Source organism: Procambarus clarkii, chromosome 37, assembly GCF_040958095.1.
Source record: "Procambarus clarkii isolate CNS0578487 chromosome 37, FALCON_Pclarkii_2.0, whole genome shotgun sequence".
Taxonomy (NCBI): domain Eukaryota; kingdom Metazoa; phylum Arthropoda; class Malacostraca; order Decapoda; family Cambaridae; genus Procambarus; species Procambarus clarkii.
Window position 1 is genome coordinate 8,605,390 of NC_091186.1, and position 20,313 is coordinate 8,625,702.

Genomic DNA, 20,313 nt, shown 5'->3' on the forward strand with positions numbered 1-20,313 from the left:
GAGAGAGAGAGAGAGAGAGAGAGAGAGAGAGAGAGAGAGAGAGGGAGAGAGAGAGAGAGAGAGAGAGAGAGAGAGAGAGAGAGAGAGAGAGAGAGAGAGAGAGAGAGAGAGAGAGAGAGAGAGAGAGAGAGAGAGAGAGAGAGAGAGAGAGAGAGAGAGAGAGAGAGAGAGAGAGAGAGAGAGAGAGAGAGAGAGAGAAAGAGAGAGAGAGAGAAAGAGAGAGAGAGATAGATAGATAGAGAGAATTTTGAATAACAAGAAAGCAGGAAGCTTACTGTCTAGCATTTGTGTTTCCTTCTTAATGCAGCAATAGGGAGTGAGAACAATATAGTGGCAGGGGAAAGTATTTACTTGAAGTTCAGAGTGAATTTCCCACCGCAGGTCCGCAGTGCGAGGTCTTCGACGACCCCCACTTCTGGAGTTACGACCGTCACGGGTTCGACTACCACGGAGTCTGCAAATACGCCATCTCCCAGAAAGGGAACAGCCTCAATCCCGATTACGGCATCTTCGCACAGTTCCGGTGAGTTTCTTTGCGAGGCAGTCCTCTCGAGGCATAGTTCAGTATTATATATTTCCTTATACATAGCTACACTAAAACAAAATGCAGAGTGGGTGAAAAATATATGAACGCATTGAAGTGTTGAGAACGATTTACTCAAAGAGTGACCTTCGCCAGGCGCTGCTACAACATGCCCTCTTGCGTCAAAAAGACCACCTTCAAAGACAACCCGGAGCTTCAGATTGAGATAGGAGAATGGGGACTCGCTTCTCCAGGCATTTTCAAGGTGAGTTGACATTTCCAGAGCACGAAACATCTGATTATGTAGAAAGAAGGGCCAGACTCATGGCCGGATATGCAGTGATATGTATGTTTTTATACTAGTGGTTTTACACGTGTGTAAGCAAACATACAAGTAGGACTGTGGATAGATAAATAGATAAATCAATAACAATTAAATCTGTTTTGTAAGTACTAGAAAATAAGAATACAGGAACTTACTGAAGGTCAATAGGCCCATGCGAGGCATCTACTATTAGCATCCATCAACACTTACATATGTCTAACCTACGCTAATAATAATGCAGTGACATCAAGTTCTTTGTCACCTAACAATGTGTTCAGTAATTTAACAACCCTATCTGAAGGCCAGTATTTATCGAGATCTTTTCTAAACGTATCCAGTTTTAATCCATTTTTTACTGTCCTATTTTGTGTTGATATATTTAACCCCGTTTTAATATCTCCCTTGTTATACTCTTTGCTTCATTTACATATTTCTGTCATGTACGTCTTCAATCTTCGCTTATCTGTAGAATGTAAAATTATTTTGTTTATTCTTCCTTGAACTAGAGGCTTTTGTTGCCCGGAATTAACTTTGACATCTTAATCTGTTCGCTTCCTATATAATTAATGTCCATTCTATAGTGCTGTTGGTATAGTATTGATGATAACCTCCCTAACCATGTACCTCTACCTGTACAGGTAGTATTTTGTAAGACAGTTTCAACTACTTTGCTTTAATTTCCGAACATAATATAAAGAGAATTATGTTCTCTTATTATATATAATTATTATGTTCATAATATTATAGACTGTGGGTTGGTTGGTGTTGTCGTCGTCGATCCTTCTCTATGGATAACCCAACCCACAACTCGGCAGAGTGCTTATACTAGGAGATCACCCTTGGCGCTTCTGGCTCTTGGAGAGGGGCTCAACGTCACACGTTCAGGGGATGCGGCTCCAACACTTAGCCTCGTTGTCACGTGCACACACCCACTCGAGCCGCTGTGACTCCCCACTCTCTCCTTATGAGATATGATCTCCTCAATCCCCTATGACTTACTAGTATTACCTCCTACCCTGTCCACAGCAGTGGTTCTTGGTTCTTTCTCTCTCCTTCTTTACTACCTCCTGGGAAGCCTCACTAGGACAAGGGCAAACACCAGCAAATTGTGACACATTTACTTGACAAAGCACATACACGATACATACACACATATAATAATAATGAATCCTATACTCTATAATATCACAATCAGGTTGCACTCCAACACCATCAGAACTCTATTATCAGCTTATCAAGTGGTATCCTATCTCCTGGTTACCACCTGATACTATTAACCTCCTCAAGTTGGTCAAGCCTACATACACTGTTGCACTATCAGCAAGATAATGTATATATACAGAAAATCAGCATTTGAATGCAATAACATATACCAGTATAAATGTTCATTGATACTTCAGTATAAAAAAACTCCTTGACGTAAGAATGCCAACAGTCACTCACCTCTCACTGCGTCTTGCACGCTAATGACAACCAAACACTATCAACTCCCTATAAGTAATCCACCAGAACTTCCCCTTCCACCTCTGGAAGTTCACTACCCTAATATCTTTAGGTTCTGCCGGGCTTCACTACCAGGATCCTCTGCAGCTCCTCCAGGCTGCTATCATGAAGTTTCCTTGAGTAACTACGGTGCTTCACCCTTCTGCTAGGTTCCTCCACAGCTCTCTTGGCTGCTACACCACCTCTACAGAAGCACGTGACACTCCTCTTCACTGCTGCTTCTCCTCACAGCTCGAGGTCCTCTGCTCCACTACCTTGGAGTCTCATCAGCTACATCATCTGCTGGCTTCGAAGTTCTCAGCAACTTCTTCCCCAAAGACAAACCTGCAACCCATCGACGTTCCAATAAAATGTTCCCCTTTAACACATAAACAAAAATAACCACACAATATGCTTGCCTCCAACCTCTATCTGTCCTCTACATACAGTGAGAGTGGACTCCCCCGTTTTGGGCGGGTCCATACTCCACCTCGCCTGGCGGCGGTCCTCACTCGCTGGGAGGGTCTTCCTCCATCCGGAGCCAGGCTCCCTCAGTCGTCCGCCAGCGCTCAGAGAGGACGGACGTCGCTCCGTGTTCCTCCCTCTTCACTCTCCTATTTCAGGCCTTCTGCCTTATTAAAACATGTCTAACTTATAAATAAACATCGCTACTGTCGCTGGGCACACGACCAACTACAATGCAATCACTATGAACTGGCGTATATCGTGCTTACCACAGATTAACTGATCGAGGGCGCTTTTCCTCTGACGGCGTCTGGTCAGGGCGCTCCACACAGCCCACAATAATGCCTCCGGGCGGCTTAATATTCACTAATTATCGTCCACGACTTGAGACCACACGTCCCCAGCTCGATTCCACAGCTGGCACGTCTGCACACTTCTCTTCTCTTAGAGATATATCACTAGGGGTTCCCTTCTGACGGGAGCTCAACGGAGCGCGGCTTCCCCCCGCGATGTCTGGCACTCAAGTGAGGTCAAGGTCCTCCAGAAGCGAGCCTCAAGCCTCCAGCAAAATGTCCACATCTCCTAGCCAGTCCTTTATCTATTTTCTTCTGCATTGCCCATAATCTCAAACTGTTACACATATCCAACCAACTATTTTACATATGGATTATTACCTCAATTTGCTAGACCTTCTAGTTAGGTCAGGCTTGCTGAATAACTCTCAAGAAGGGAGACTCGTTTCTCCTGCAGGCTGAGATCATAACACTCCCCTCCCCTTATTTTTGAGAGTTATTCCAGTGGCAAAGCTCGGGATAATACATCCGCCACCACACTGTCTCGTTCTTCACCCGATATACTCTCTTAGGAGTCTACAATTAGTTCGTTGCTCCTTGCAACATCTGGCTCACCTCTCTCCAGAAACATGATCTTCTCATAAACGATTTGACCTCTGACACCTCTTGGCTAGGCTGTCCTCCTTGGACGCCTGCACTCCATCGGTCCACTCTACTTATTGTTTCCACCTTCCGTTTCCTCGTCTTCCTCTCTTCACGTCCAGAGTCAGACATCTACTGTCTGTACCTCCTCTGTCGTTTTCACACTTCCATCTACTGCCGTTATACTTTCGTCTCCTGTCATCATACTTCACTCCATCGTCTTCACCGACGATTCTCCTTTTCGTCTCCTCATTTATCTGAGACCTCATCCTGTTCGACTCCCACCGAGTCCTCGGCTTTCTTCTACTCCTCCATGCTTGTATCATCATCTTCTTCCTGCACTTCTCACCTCTATACAACTCCATTTCTTCTCCTTCAACTCTTCTTCGTTCCCTAAAAGTTTCTTCAGGCACTGTACTACATCCAACAGCACTCGACCATACATGTCGCTTTGCCTCTCCCAGAGTGCTCGTAAGCATCTCTCCACACATACTGTCTCTTCTTCTTTCATTTTCCCGGCTATTACTCTTCTTCACTATCTTTTCTTCACGTTTCCTGTGGAACATGTCAACTCTTGACATCTCCCACAACTTAACTCTACTACCCAAATGCCTCTGTGCTCGTGGACAACTTGACGCTCTACTCTCGTCCTCTGTATGTCCACATCCTTCCTCATTCCTACTCAGCACAGTTGCATTCACCTTCCGACTCTTAATTTCAGCAGTCTGGGCTTTACTCAGGTCAACTCTCTCCACAGTATTCTTCTTCGGCTGGGCCATCTTCACTTTTGACCTCACCGAGACTTCATTTTCCTGGGCTGGACCTTCATCAAACAGCCATGCTATATCTACGTCGATATCTTCCACCGGTTGAATCGACACTGTCTCACCTTCTCCAGCGTCTTCCTCGTCGGCCACCTCTGCCTTCGTCACTACCGAGACAGGGTTTTCAATGGCTTGGCGGTCTCCTGGCTCATCTTCTCGGATGTCAGTCAGGTTCACACTCTCAGGTGTCCCACACGTGCCGTGGCCTTCTGGGCACTCCTCTGGCACAGTCTCCACTATGACTCTTGGCAACACCTTTGTCCCGCACAAGTCATTCCCCAGGATCACTTGGACTCCTGGAATAGGTATGTCGGGGCACACTCCCAACATCACCTCTGCCGACACATATTCCGACCTTAGCTGGACAGTACAAACGGGCATGTCACTCTCAGACAATAACCCATATACTTTCATCTTCCCACTGCCAGCTAACCGTCGACCATTCCCAATCAGGCTTCTCGCAATCAAGCTCTGATTAGCTCCGGTATCTCTTAAGATACCAACTTCTACCTCAGGTTGGCCTCCTATACTGATCCAACCTTTGCTCATGAACGGTCTATACCTCTCGTTCACTAAGTTCGCTCTCTGTGGTTTGTCTCGGAACACATTAGTATATTTACTTCCGGGGTCACACATGGCCAGGGTCACAACTCTCTTGCCCTGTCTACAATCTCGCATCACGTGACCCAATCCGTTACAATTGTAACATCTCATCTGGGTAAAGTCTCTTCTATATGTACCAGAGTAGCTCTGACTCTGCCCACTCGTATGAGAATTCCTCGGGCCAGGTACACTACTTGCACTCTGTGGGGTTTTACTGGACTCTCGATTTCCAGGATAACGATTAGTTTCTCGTTTAGCTCCTCCATCTTCACTTTCAGACGAAGTGCGCGACCTACTCTTCTGAGTTTTAGGGTACTTACTTTTATCTGCCCATTTATCAAAATTTTTCTCACCCCAGACTCTTCTGGGTCTTTCATAATTTCTTCCTCCCCAGACTCCATTGGGCCTGCCATTGCTGCGTCTCGCCTCGCTTCTCACTCTGTTCTCCCTCAAGCTATTGTATGCTTCAGTAATCATATCCGCCCTATCTGCGGCATCTTTCACCTCCATTATCCCTGCTTCTTGGATCTTGAACTTTGTTTCGGGATGCATCATCTCCAAGAACTTCTCCATGACCATCAGTTGCTTCAGGTCAGCGTAAGATCCAACTCCAGCAGCCTCAATCCACTTCTGGAATCGTCTTTCCAGATCCCTTGCTGTCTCAGCAAACGTACATGCTCCAACTTTGATCATCTCTCTGAAGCGCTTTCTATAAGCTTCTGGGGTTAACTGAAACGAGCGCAATATGCTGCTCTTTACTGTGGCGTAATCCTGGCACTCTTCCAGTGACAATTGGGTGTATGCCTCCCTGGCTGCACCGGTCAATCTTAACTGGACCAGCTGGGCCCATTCCTCCTGTGGCCACTCCTTGATGCTGGCTACTTTTTCAAAGTGCTCGAAAAAGCTCTCTGCCTCTTCGGGAACAAACAAGGGAATGTCCTTCTCCCTAACCCTAACATCTGGTGGGTGTGATACCTGGGTGGTGTTCTCTGGCAACCCATGTTCAATCCTTTGTTCAGCCAAGGTTCTATTCGCTTCTATCTGCATTTGTTTTGTTCTCTCTTTTTCTTTTTCCACCTCTAGCCTTGCTTTCTCTTTTTCTTTCTCCTGTTCCAACTCCAGTTCTCTTACTCTGGTTTTCTCTTTTTCTACTTCCAACCTGGTTTTCTCTTTTTCTACTTCCAGCCTGGTTTTCTCTTTTTCTACTTCCAGCCTGGTTTTCTCTTTTTCCTTCTCGGCTTCATTTTTCATCTGGAGTTCTAATTTCATCTTTTCCAGCTGGAACTGTCTCTCCTTGTCCTCACGCTGCATCTGGAGCTCTAACTGGAATCTCTCCAAGCTCCTATTTCGGCTACTCCTGCTACTGCGGCTACTCTTGCTGCTCCTACTCGATCCCTGGGATCTCACTTCATCCTGCCCATCTTCCTCCTTTCCACTTTCAGCTCCTTTTTGGGCTCCTTGCTCTGCCGCTTCACTTTTGGCTCTTAACTGCCTCAGGATCTCATCCTTCATCCCAGCTACTTTAGATGCTTTCAACCTGATGCCACATTTTCCTGCTATTTGTTTCAATTGATCCCTCGTGCAACCTTCCAAGTCCTCGGGCTTGCCTGACTCCACAAACGTTTGCACCTTATCCATCTTTGTCCTGTGAGTCTTCCCAAGAGAGAGAATATACACCTGCGGTCACACAGTTTATTTCAGCAAGGGTGTACAAATCCACTCTTGGACAGGGTGTGGGTGTGTCAGTTCACTCTCCCGGACACAGGCCCCCAATTTATTATAGACTGTGGGTTGGTTGGTGTTGTCGTCGTCGATCCTTCTCTATGGATAACCCAACCCACAACTCGGCAGAGTGCTTATACTAGGAGATCACCCTTGGCGCTTCTGGCTCTTGGAGAGGGGCTCAACGTCACACGTTCAGGGGATGCGGCTCCAACACTTAGCCTCGTTGTCACGTGCACACACCCACTCGAGCCGCTGTGACTCCCCACTCTCTCCTTATGAGATATGATCTCCTCAATCCCCTATGACTTACTAGTATTACCTCCTACCCTGTCCACAGCAGTGGTTCTTGGTTCTTTCTCTCTCCTTCTTTACTACCTCCTGGGAAGCCTCACTAGGACAAGGGCAAACACCAGCAAATTGTGACACATTTACTTGACAAAGCACATACACGATACATACACACATATAATAATAATGAATCCTATACTCTATAATATCACAATCAGGTTGCACTCCAACACCATCAGAACTCTATTATCAGCTTATCAAGCGGTATCCTATCTCCTGGTTACCACCTGATACTATTAACCTCCTCAAGTTGGTCAAGCCTACATACACTGTTGCACTATCAGCAAGATAATGTATATATACAGAAAATCAGCATTTGAATGCAATAACATATACCAGTATAAATGTTCATTGATACTTCAGTATGAAAAAACTCCTTGACGTAAGAATGCCAACAGTCACTCACCTCTCACTGCGTCTTGCACGCTAATGACAACCAAACACTATCAACTCCCTATAAGTAATCCACCAGAACTTCCCCTTCCACCTCTGGAAGTTCACTACCCTAATATCTTTAGGTTCTGCCGGGCTTCACTACCAGGATCCTCTGCAGCTCCTCCAGGCTGCTATCATGAAGTTTCCTTGAGTAACTACGGTGCTTCACCCTTCTGCTAGGTTCCTCCACAGCTCTCTTGGCTGCTACACCACCTCTACAGAAGCACGTGACACTCCTCTTCACTGCTGCTTCTCCTCACAGCTCGAGGTCCTCTGCTCCACTACCTTGGAGTCTCATCAGCTACATCATCTGCTGGCTTCGAAGTTCTCAGCAACTTCTTCCCCAAAGACAAACCTGCAACCCATCGACGTTCCAATAAAATGTTCCCCTTTAACACATAAACAAAAATAACCACACAATATGCTTGCCTCCAACCTCTATCTGTCCTCTACATACAGTGAGAGTGGACTCCCCCGTTTTGGGCGGGTCCATACTCCACCTCGCCTGGCGGCGGTCCTCACTCGCTGGGAGGGTCTTCCTCCATCCGGAGCCAGGCTCCCTCAGTCGTCCGCCAGCGCTCAGAGAGGACGGACGTCGCTCCGTGTTCCTCCCTCTTCACTCTCCTATTTCAGGCCTTCTGCCTTATTAAAACATGTCTAACTTATAAATAAACATCGCTACTGTCGCTGGGCACACGACCAACTACAATGCAATCACTATGAACTGGCGTATATCGTGCTTACCACAGATTAACTGATCGAGGGCGCTTTTCCTCTGACGGCGTCTGGTCAGGGCGCTCCACACAGCCCACAATAATGCCTCCGGGCGGCTTAATATTCACTAATTATCGTCCACGACTTGAGACCACACGTCCCCAGCTCGATTCCACAGCTGGCACGTCTGCACACTTCTCTTCTCTTAGAGATATATCACTAGGGGTTCCCTTCTGACGGGAGCTCAACGGAGCGCGGCTTCCCCCCGCGATGTCTGGCACTCAAGTGAGGTCAAGGTCCTCCAGAAGCGAGCCTCAAGCCTCCAGCAAAATGTCCACATCTCCTAGCCAGTCCTTTATCTATTTTCTTCTGCATTGCCCATAATCTCAAACTGTTACACATATCCAACCAACTATTTTACATATGGATTATTACCTCAATTTGCTAGACCTTCTAGTTAGGTCAGGCTTGCTGAATAACTCTCAAGAAGGGAGACTCGTTTCTCCTGCAGGCTGAGATCATAACACTCCCCTCCCCTTATTTTTGAGAGTTATTCCAGTGGCAAAGCTCGGGATAATACATCCGCCACCACACTGTCTCGTTCTTCACCCGATATACTCTCTTAGGAGTCTACAATTAGTTCGTTGCTCCTTGCAACATCTGGCTCACCTCTCTCCAGAAACATGATCTTCTCATAAACGATTTGACCTCTGACACCTCTTGGCTAGGCTGTCCTCCTTGGACGCCTGCACTCCATCGGTCCACTCTACTTATTGTTTCCACCTTCCGTTTCCTCGTCTTCCTCTCTTCACGTCCAGAGTCAGACATCTACTGTCTGTACCTCCTCTGTCGTTTTCACACTTCCATCTACTGCCGTTATACTTTCGTCTCCTGTCATCATACTTCACTCCATCGTCTTCACCGACGATTCTCCTTTTCGTCTCCTCATTTATCTGAGACCTCATCCTGTTCGACTCCCACCGAGTCCTCGGCTTTCTTCTACTCCTCCATGCTTGTATCATCATCTTCTTCCTGCACTTCTCACCTCTATACAACTCCATTTCTTCTCCTTCAACTCTTCTTCGTTCCCTAAAAGTTTCTTCAGGCACTGTACTACATCCAACAGCACTCGACCATACATGTCGCTTTGCCTCTCCCAGAGTGCTCGTAAGCATCTCTCCACACATACTGTCTCTTCTTCTTTCATTTTCCCGGCTATTACTCTTCTTCACTATCTTTTCTTCACGTTTCCTGTGGAACATGTCAACTCTTGACATCTCCCACAACTTAACTCTACTACCCAAATGCCTCTGTGCTCGTGGACAACTTGACGCTCTACTCTCGTCCTCTGTATGTCCACATCCTTCTCATTCCTACTCAGCACAGTTGCATTCACCTTCCGACTCTTAATTTCAGCAGTCTGGGCTTTACTCAGGTCAACTCTCTCCACAGTATTCTTCTTCGGCTGGGCCATCTTCACTTTTGACCTCACGAGACTTCATTTTCCTGGGCTGGACCTTCATCAAACAGCCATGCTATATCTACGTCGATATCTTCCACCGGTTGAATCGACACTGTCTCACCTTCTCCAGCGTCTTCCTCGTCGGCCACCTCTGCCTTCGTCACTACCGAGACAGGGTTTTCAATGGCTTGGCGGTCTCCTGGCTCATCTTCTCGGATGTCAGTCAGGTTCACACTCTCAGGTGTCCCACACGTGCCGTGGCCTTCTGGGCACTCCTCTGGCACAGTCTCCACTATGACTCTTGGCAACACCTTTGTCCCGCACAAGTCATTCCCCAGGATCACTTGGACTCCTGGAATAGGTATGTCGGGGCACACTCCCAACATCACCTCTGCCGACACATATTCCGACCTTAGCTGGACAGTACAAACGGGCATGTCACTCTCAGACAATAACCCATATACTTTCATCTTCCCACTGCCAGCTAACCGTCGACCATTCCCAATCAGGCTTCTCGCAATCAAGCTCTGATTAGCTCCGGTATCTCTTAAGATACCAACTTCTACCTCAGGTTGGCCTCCTATACTGATCCAACCTTTGCTCATGAACGGTCTATACCTCTCGTTCACTAAGTTCGCTCTCTGTGGTTTGTCTCGGAACACATTAGTATATTTACTTCCGGGGTCACACATGGCCAGGGTCACAACTCTCTTGCCCTGTCTACAATCTCGCATCACGTGACCCAATCCGTTACAATTGTAACATCTCATCTGGGTAAAGTCTCTTCTATATGTACCAGAGTAGCTCTGACTCTGCCCACTCGTATGAGAATTCCTCGGGCCAGGTACACTACTTGCACTCTGTGGGGTTTTACTGGACTCTCGATTTCCAGGATAACGATTAGTTTCTCGTTTAGCTCCTCCATCTTCACTTTCAGACGAAGTGCGCGACCTACTCTTCTGAGTTTTAGGGTACTTACTTTTATCTGCCCATTTATCAAAATTTTTCTCACCCCAGACTCTTCTGGGTCTTTCATAATTTCTTCCTCCCCAGACTCCATTGGGCCTGCCATTGCTGCGTCTCGCCTCGCTTCTCACTCTGTTCTCCCTCAAGCTATTGTATGCTTCAGTAATCATATCCGCCCTATCTGCGGCATCTTTCACCTCCATTATCCCTGCTTCTTGGATCTTGAACTTTGTTTCGGGATGCATCATCTCCAAGAACTTCTCCATGACCATCAGTTGCTTCAGGTCAGCGTAAGATCCAACTCCAGCAGCCTCAATCCACTTCTGGAATCGTCTTTCCAGATCCCTTGCTGTCTCAGCAAACGTACATGCTCCAACTTTGATCATCTCTCTGAAGCGCTTTCTATAAGCTTCTGGGGTAACTGAAACGAGCGCAATATGCTGCTCTTTACTGTGGCGTAATCCTGGCACTCTTCCAGTGACAATTGGGTGTATGCCTCCCTGGCTGCACCGGTCAATCTTAACTGACCAGCTGGGCCATTCCTCCTGTGGCCACTCCTTGATGCTGGCTACTTTTTCAAAGTGCTCGAAAAAGCTCTCTGCCTCTTCGGAACAAACAATGGGAATGTCCTTCTCCCTAACCCTAACATCTGGTGGGTGTGATACCTGGGTGTGTTCTCTGGCAACCCATGTTCAATCCTTTGTTCAGCCAAGGTTCTATTCGCTTCTATCTGCATTTGTTTTGTTCTCTCTTTTTCTTTTTCCACCTCTAGCCTTGCTTTCTCTTTTTCTTTCTCCTGTTCCAACTCCAGTTCTCTTACTCTGGTTTTCTCTTTTTCTACTTCCAACCTGGTTTTCTCTTTTCTACTTCCAGCCTGGTTTTCTCTTTTTCTACTTCCAGCCTGGTTTTCTCTTTTTCCTTCTCGGCTTCATTTTTCATCTGGAGTTCTAATTTCATCTTTTCCAGCTGGAACTGTCTCTCCTTGTCCTCACGCTGCATCTGGAGCTCTAACTGGAATCTCTCCAAGCTCCTATTTCGGCTACTCCTGCTACTGCGGCTACTCTTGCTGCTCCTACTCGATCCCTGGGATCTCACTTCATCCTGCCCATCTTCCTCCTTTCCACTTTCAGCTCCTTTTTGGGCTCCTTGCTCTGCCGCTTCACTTTTGGCTCTTAACTGCCTCAGGATCTCATCCTTCATCCCAGCTACTTTAGATGCTTTCAACCTGATGCCACATTTTCCTGCTATTTGTTTCAATTGATCCCTCGTGCAACCTTCCAAGTCCTCGGGCTTGCCTGACTCCACAAACGTTTGCACCTTATCCATCTTTGTCCTGTGAGTCTTCCCAAGAGAGAGAATATACACCTGCGGTCACACAGTTTATTTCAGCAAGGGTGTACAAATCCACTCTTGGACAGGGTGTGGGTGTGTCAGTTCACTCTCCCGGACACAGGCCCCCAATTTATTATAGACTGTGGGTTGGTTGGTGTTGTCGTCGTCGATCCTTCTCTATGGATAACCCACCCACAACTCGGCAGAGTGCTTATACTAGGAGATCACCCTTGGCGCTTCTGGCTCTTGGAGAGGGGCTCAACGTCACACGTTCAGGGGATGCGGCTCCAACACTTAGCCTCGTTGTCACGTGCACACACCCACTCGAGCCGCTGTGACTCCCCACTCTCTCCTTATGAGATATGATCTCCTCAATCCCCTATGACTTACTAGTATTACCTCCTACCCTGTCCACAGCAGTGGTTCTTGGTTCTTTCTCTCTCCTTCTTTACTACCTCCTGGAAGCCTCACTAGGACAAGGGCAAACACCAGCAAATTGTGACACATTTACTTGACAAAGCACATACACGATACATACACACATATAATAATAATGAATCCTATACTCTATAATACACAATCAGGTTGCACTCCAACACCATCAGAACTCTATTATCAGCTTATCAAGCGGTATCCTATCTCCTGGTTACCACCTGATACTATTAACCTCCTCAAGTGGTCAAGCCTACATACACTGTTGCACTATCAGCAAGATAATGTATATACAGAAAATCAGCATTTGAATGCAATAACATATACCAGTATAAATGTTCATTGATACTTCAGTATGAAAAACTCCTTGACGTAAGAATGCCAACAGTCACTCACCTCTCACTGCGTCTTGCACGCTAATGACAACCAAACACTATCAACTCCCTATAAGTAATCCACCAGAACTTCCCTTCCACCTCTGGAAGTTCACTACCCTAATATCTTTAGGTTCTGCCGGGCTTCACTACCAGGATCCTCTGCAGCTCCTCCAGGCTGCTATCATGAAGTTTCCTTGAGTAACTACGGTGCTTCACCCTTCTGCTAGGTTCCTCCACAGCTCTCTGGCTGCTACACCACCTCTACAGAAGCACGTGACACTCCTCTTCACTGCTGCTTCTCCTCACAGCTCGAGGTCCTCTGCTCCACTACCTTGAGTCTCATCAGCTACATCAATCTGCTGGCTTCGAAGTTCTCAGCAACTTCTTCCCCAAAGACAAACCTGCAAACCATCGACGTTCCAATAAAATGTCCCTTTAACACATAAACAAAAATAACCACACAATATGCTTGCTCCAACCTCTATCTGTCCTCTACATACAGTGAGAGTGGACTCCCCCGTTTTGGGCGGGTCCCATACTCCACCTCGCCTGGCGGCGGTCCTCACTCGCTGGGAGGGTCTTCCTCCATCCGGAGCCAGGCTCCCTCAGTCGTCCCGCCAGCGCTCAGAGAGGACGGACGTCGCTCCGTGTTCCTCCCTCTTCACTCTCCTATTTCAGGCCTTCTGCCTTATTAAAACATGTCTAACTTATAAATAAACATCGCTACTGTCGCTGGGCACACGACCAACTACAATGCAATCACTATGAACTGGCGTATATCGTGCTTACCACAGATTAACTGATCGAGGGCGCTTTTCCTCTGACGGCGTCTGGTCAGGGCGCTCCACACAGCCCACAATAATGCCTCGGGCGGCTTAATATTCACTAATTATCGTCCACGACTTGAGACCACACGTCCCCAGCTCGATTCCACAGCTGGCACGTCTGCACACTTCTCTTCTCTTAGAGATATATCACTAGGGGTTCCCTTCTGACGGGAGCTCAACGGAGCGCGGCTTCCCCCCGCGATGTCTGGCACTCAAGTGAGGTCAAGGTCCTCCAGAAGCGAGCCTCAAGCCTCCAGCAAAATGTCCACATCTCCTAGCCAGTCCTTATCTATTTTCTTCTGCATTGCCCATAATCTCAAACTGTTACACATATCCAACCAACTATTTTACATATGGATTATTACCTCAATTTGCTAGACCTTCTAGTTAGGTCAGGCTTGCTGAATAACTCTCAAGAAGGGAGACTCGTTTCTCCTGCAGGCTGAGATCATAACAATAAATAGAGAGAATGTACAGATAAACAAATTATCACATGTGCATATGAAATTGTTTTGGTATTTCCAAGAGATCTCTGGACCAATCAAGAGTCTTCTCCACACGGTCATTACATATCACTTCAAATAAAACAAACATATCAATATTAATTCTTTGAAGAAGGTCAACATCAGCTGAAGTTTAAGGGGGTTTCCAAGCCCAATGCGTCTTACATCAATTTCCATTTTTTCCCCATAGAAACTTGTGAGAATTGATTTTTGCTCATAAATCCTTATTAATTACCAGGATTTTACATTACTGCGGTTATTCTTACATAATAAAAAGATAACTCTTGCTATTATACATACAAAAATACTAATTGGAAGAACTTTGGAGATAAGTGGCATCATTGCTTACAAACATATTTATAAAAAGTGTTAAGTACAGAGATGGTCTTCGATTTTTCGATGGTTTACTATATTATATTAACGATTTTGTTCGAAAAATCCCGGAGAAATATTCATGTCTAAATAAAAAAAATAGCTTTCCATGGTGAGTTGTGATTGTATAGTGTCGTAGGGTGGGTGTGAGTTGACCCTCATGCCCTACTTTAGTATAATTGGCTACTATTACGACCACAAACAACTCACATAAAATATGAAATACGGGTTTGATTGTCCGTAGAGTGTTTAACCACATTGTGTTCTGCTGTTGTTGATTTCCTAGATGTATGCCTTCCTAGTCATTTATTGAGGTAGTGTGATTACAAATAGATACAATTATTAGGCCAGGATTATTTTAATATAGTTCAGTCTAAATTGTTTCTGAATGTACCTAATTTTTTTTATTTACTATTTGGCACAATTTTATTTAATTCTCTGAAATTTTTTCCTGTTCTCCCTCCGTAAATAATTTGTGTATTATACAGTGTATTATTATTAGTGTATTATACAGCATACATATTATGTGTAGTAATACGACTTCACTACTAGGAACAACGTGCCGTACAACCCTACGCTCAACGCCCCTGTTGTGTTCGCTGAGTCCTGGAAGGTAATACACAGTGTATTGTGAGCAAATCACGGCTTAGTGTAATATTAGGAGCAGTGAAACAATTTTGTGTTCTGCAGATTCGTGCAAACGGTGAAGAGATTGAGGTGCCAGCGGGTCCCTAAGCCCAGAGGGTGACCGCCGGAGGAGTCAAGCACAATGTCCTTGTCTGGCGCCAGGGAGAATGTCTCAGGATTCTGGGCTCTCAAGGTCTTGTGGAAAGTCTGGCGCCAGGGAGAATGTCTCAGGGGGCTCTCAAGGTCTTTTGGTAAGTCTCGCGCCAGGGAGAATGTCTCAGGGTGCTGGGCTCTCAGAATCGTAATGTGAGCCTGAGGCTAGGCAGAGTGCCTAAAGATGTTGGTGTATGGAGGTTTTATGGTAAGTTTAACGAGAGGGAGAGTGCCTCATGGCGCTGATCTCTGAAGGTCTTGTGGTAAATCCACTTAGGCTGCATTATTTTTAGTTAAATCTAAATTAAAATAATACATTTTTATACAATAATCTTGCTTCTTATCGTACATGTATAGTTTCTTTGTTATTATTTTCTACCCTAGTCAAGGCCACAATTACAACGCTAGCCAGCATATATATGGATTTTCTCTTATCCTCCATGTACAGGGTTAGAGATCTGTTAAACATAGAGTTCAGTGATTTATAGAACAATCAACCCCAGAAGGGTGCTTTTAAAATGCTAATCTAACCTACAAACATAAATTCATAAATACACAGATTTACGTCTGGTCTACATAAACAGTGTTCGCGGTGTCGTCTTCTTATGGCTCCTTCTCATTCTCATGTAATGCTAATGGCCTGGTCGCGTCTTCTGGTTTCAATCTTGACTTGAGTGGTATAATATTTCTTTAAATTGCTGCAAAGTTGTAATATGAAGGTGCTTGCCAAAGATAGCTTTAGACTGTCAGATTGTTATACCAGTCTCCACAACTCTCGCCATGTCTCCATGACTGGTAGATGCACCCGAACCTCTATCTCGATAAGGGTCACATCTATATTTAACAAATGAGAGTAGATTATTACCTAGGGACCCTTTGGGGGATCTTTCCTGCTACCCTTTCACCACCTCTTTTCCCTACTGCCTTTTCAGCTCCAGCACTGCAAGATTCGCTTCGACGTGTGGGCCAACCCTAATATTCATTCTGAGCTTCGCGGCTTGTGTGGTATTCCGGACAAGAACACTGGCAACGACTTCACTACTAGGAACAACGTGCCGTACAACCCTACGCTCAACGCCCCTGTTGTGTTCGCTGAGTCCTGGAAGGTAATACACAGTGTATTGTGAGCAAATCACGGCTTAGTGTAATATTAGGAGCAGTGAGAGGCGGAAAACTGTCCTGCAAAAGTGCCATTTTATACCATAGAGCGCTCCTGAGGGTCGAACCTCACACTGACACATAATAGGGGTGTTGTGTTCAACAGCTGACAGACACTACGGGGGTAGAGCTAAACTAACCGCAATATTATGCCTGCAGACACCGGACCAGACCAACCCCGCCTGCAGAGCCGCCGGGAGACGCAGGAGATCCATCAACACGGTTAGTTAGAATGTTGTCTGCTGAGTGACAACTAAACTGTCGTGGGTTGAATCCTGTTGACCCATCAGTCCTTGTCGTATGGGGATGATGGGTTGGGGGGGGGGAACCTCGATAACCCTATTCGGCTTCTTGTCTCCCAACAATGGTGAGCCATTGTAATGATAACTAGGATTTATATCCTGTCATAAATCAATAGGATAAATGGATATGCTTTAATCCTTAAATTTATTCTTTATAAACTATATACTGCCGATAATTTATACATTTTGGAATTTCTAATCATATGCGGATATTGCAACTAATTAATTTTGAGCATCAAGCATTTATTTGCACTAAAGAAAGATAATAGAAATTAGTTTTCTTCTCTCAGTGTTCCAATAAAGCACTGCAAATGAGAAATTAACCAACACCTTTTATTATATACAAAGTTTTATTGGGAACTATGTTAAAAGAATATTTAATTAGAACTACCGGAATAATAAAATATTTTATTTTTTCTAGTTTGAATACCTTTTGTTGAATATTTATTTAATCCCTTATCATTATATATTCTTCTGTATCCTTAATTAAGCTCAGATTAAACAAAAAATCAGTAATACTATTAAAACTCCACAAACAAATATTACAGGATTGCTGTGGAAGGTCCACTGTCTTTATTATGTTGGAAGTTGCTTCTTTAATAAGTTGTCAAAGAATAACAGGATTTTTTCTATTTTATCTACAGGAGTCTCAAGCAACGTTCAAACAATGCCAGCAGGACAATGTTTCATGGAAGAGAATGTTGGCACTGTGCCAGCAGACTGTTGGTGGGGCAAAATCCAATGGCCAGGGTGCCTCTGGGGAGCTCAGCCAGGTGCTTGTGGGTAAGACTACCACCAGGGAATAGTCAGAGTCCCTCCATGGAGGTCAGCCAGGTGCTTGTGGGTAAGACTATCACCAGGGAATAGTCAGAGTCCCTCCATGGAGGTCAGCCAGGTGCTTGTGGGTAAGACTACCACCAGGGAATAGTCAGAGTCCCTCCATGGAGGTCAGCCAGGTACTTGTGGGCAAAAAATACCATCAGGGGATGACCAGAGTGCCTCCGGGGAGCTCAGCATAACTTGTGGATAAGACTTCCGCAAGGGAAAACAGAATTAAAAGTGAAACATACAAGGGGAATATAGAAACAGAAAGATAAACACAGAAACAGAGTTTAAGGAATAGAAGCTGAAGATGCGATTCGACAGCACTTGATTAAAAATACATTCTCTAGAGAAACAAATAAATACGAATTATATGCCATAAAAATGAATATTCGGTATAGAGACAATATGAGCAGTGACCATAGAGTCCAACACCTCCTTTCTCCTCCCCCTCTCCCGGCAGATTCGTGCGCTTTGACCTGTGCATGATCAGCACAGGCTCTCCAGACCCGGAGAAGGACACTGAGAAGTGGCTGGGTGAGGTGAAGGTCATGGCTCAGGAGCGAGTCTTCATTGAGACTATGGTTGCGGGTGAGTTAAGACACGTGATGGAGCCTTAATACTCAGGGCAAAGTTCATTTGTATAATGAATTATTATTACTTGTTTAAATCATTACTGGAATAGTTTAAATGATAATTATATCGTGCATGATGAATGATAATAATTATACTATTACTAGCACTGATAATAATAATAATGATAATAATTGTATTGCCTTTAGTTCACCGGAACATATATATATAAATCCAAGTGCTTTTTTCGTTAAATATTACTGAGGTAGACACCTGACAACAGAGGTGGACTGATGATGTGTCTTGTGTCAACAAGTATGACCGGGAGAAGGGTCAGTGTGAGGACCTGCCTAAGGAGGTCGTAACGATACCCAACCGTCAGTATAGTGCAACTTATCTTAAGTGTTAATAACATAGCTACTAGGAATATATTTCATTATGTGGTTACTTCTTTATGGATGTTTTATATTGTAGGTTCGTCTTTGCACTTGCTTGAAAAGTCGAGTATGTAATGAATGTGATTTAATTATTCATTCTTACTGGTATCCACTTGTACTTAAATATTTAACTGTTTGGATTATGTATAATATGATATAATAACCAGTCAAACTAACAAACAAATTCAGGTTTCCCTTCCATAACTCTAGGTAAACAACAGATGAATTTAGATTTATCTTATCATAATCAGTGAAACTAACAGGCTAACTCAGGTCTTTCTTGCATAACCAGTCACTTTGGAAGATGAACTCAGATGATACTTAGCATAATCATTCAAAATAGTCCTCTTAGTCGGAATATTATATTAATTAATCAAATTAATATTTTCTTGCAGCCTGTACGAATCCCATCGACTTGATCTTTAATCCGGGATGTTTGGGACTGAAGCCAATTCGGCACTTCCTCCACAATTAAAACCACCACTTCTTCCTGGTGAGGTTCCATGAGTGTCCACGTCTAACTTCGTCATTATTTCACTTTTAAACTGGAAGAATTACCTGTCATGAATTTTTGTTTTCACATTGTCAGCCATATAAGACTTATAAAAACACACCGTCCTTAGTTTTCAATCTCTTAGTGTTGCTTGTAATGTTATTGTTTTCAATTAAAATTACTAACACTATACAAAGGACTAAATTAAGATTGGTTCTTGGAATTCCCAAGATTTGGAATCACTCATTATATTTGCTGACTTTTCATTTACAGTTAAATGCATTGTTAACGTTGCAAAGAGCTTAAATCATACCTGGTTGATGGGGTTCTGGAGTTCTTCTACTCCCCAAGCCCGGCCCGAGGCCAGGCTCGACTTGTGAGAGTTTGGTCCACCAGGCTGTTGCTTGGAGCGGCCCGCAGGCCCACATACCCACCACAGCCCGGTTGGTCCGGCACTCCTTGGAGGAATAAATCTAGTTTCCTCTTGAAGATGTCCACGGTTGTTCCGGCAATATTTCTTATGCTTGCTGGGAGGACGTTGAACAACCGCGGACCTCTGATGTTTATACAGTGTTCTCTGATTGTGCCTATGGCACCTCTGCTCTTCACTGGTTCTATTCTACATTTTCTTCCATGTCGTTCACTCCAGTACGTTGTTATTTTACTGTGTAGATTTGGTACTTGGCCCTCCAGTATCTTCCAGGTGTATATTATTTGATATCTCTCTCGTCTTCTTTCTAGTGAGTACATTTGGAGGGCTTTGAGACGATCCCAATAATTTAGGTGCTTTATTGCGTCTATGCGTGCCGTATATGTTCTCTGTATTCCCTCTATTTCAGCAATCTCTCCTGCTCTGAAGGGGGAAGTGAGTACTGAGCAGTACTCAAGACGGGACAACACAAGTGACTTGAAGAGTACAACCATTGTGATGGGATCCCTGAATTTGAAAGTTCTCGTAATCCATCCTATCATTTTCTGGCTGTCGCAATATTTGCTTGGTTATGCTCCTTAAACGTTAGGTCGTCAGACATTATTATTCCCAAATCCTTTACATGCTGTTTTCCTACTATGGGTACATTTGATTGTGTTTTGCACTCT

General features: G+C 44.8%; 1 protein-coding gene across 1 annotated transcript; it reads left to right on the plus strand.

The window, feature by feature from the left end:
- The first annotated feature begins 385 nt into the window (after positions 1-385).
- LOC123765727 (uncharacterized) lies at positions 386-17,820 on the plus strand. The gene is made up of 6 exons (XM_045754434.2): positions 386-523; positions 680-788; positions 15,341-15,528; positions 16,363-16,536; positions 16,748-16,810; positions 17,535-17,820. The coding sequence occupies exons 3-6, from the start codon at positions 15,445-15,447 to the stop codon at positions 17,694-17,696; spliced, it is 483 nt and encodes a 160-aa protein (XP_045610390.2). The 5' UTR covers positions 386-523; positions 680-788; positions 15,341-15,444; the 3' UTR covers positions 17,697-17,820.
- The last annotated feature ends 2,493 nt before the right edge of the window (positions 17,821-20,313 follow it).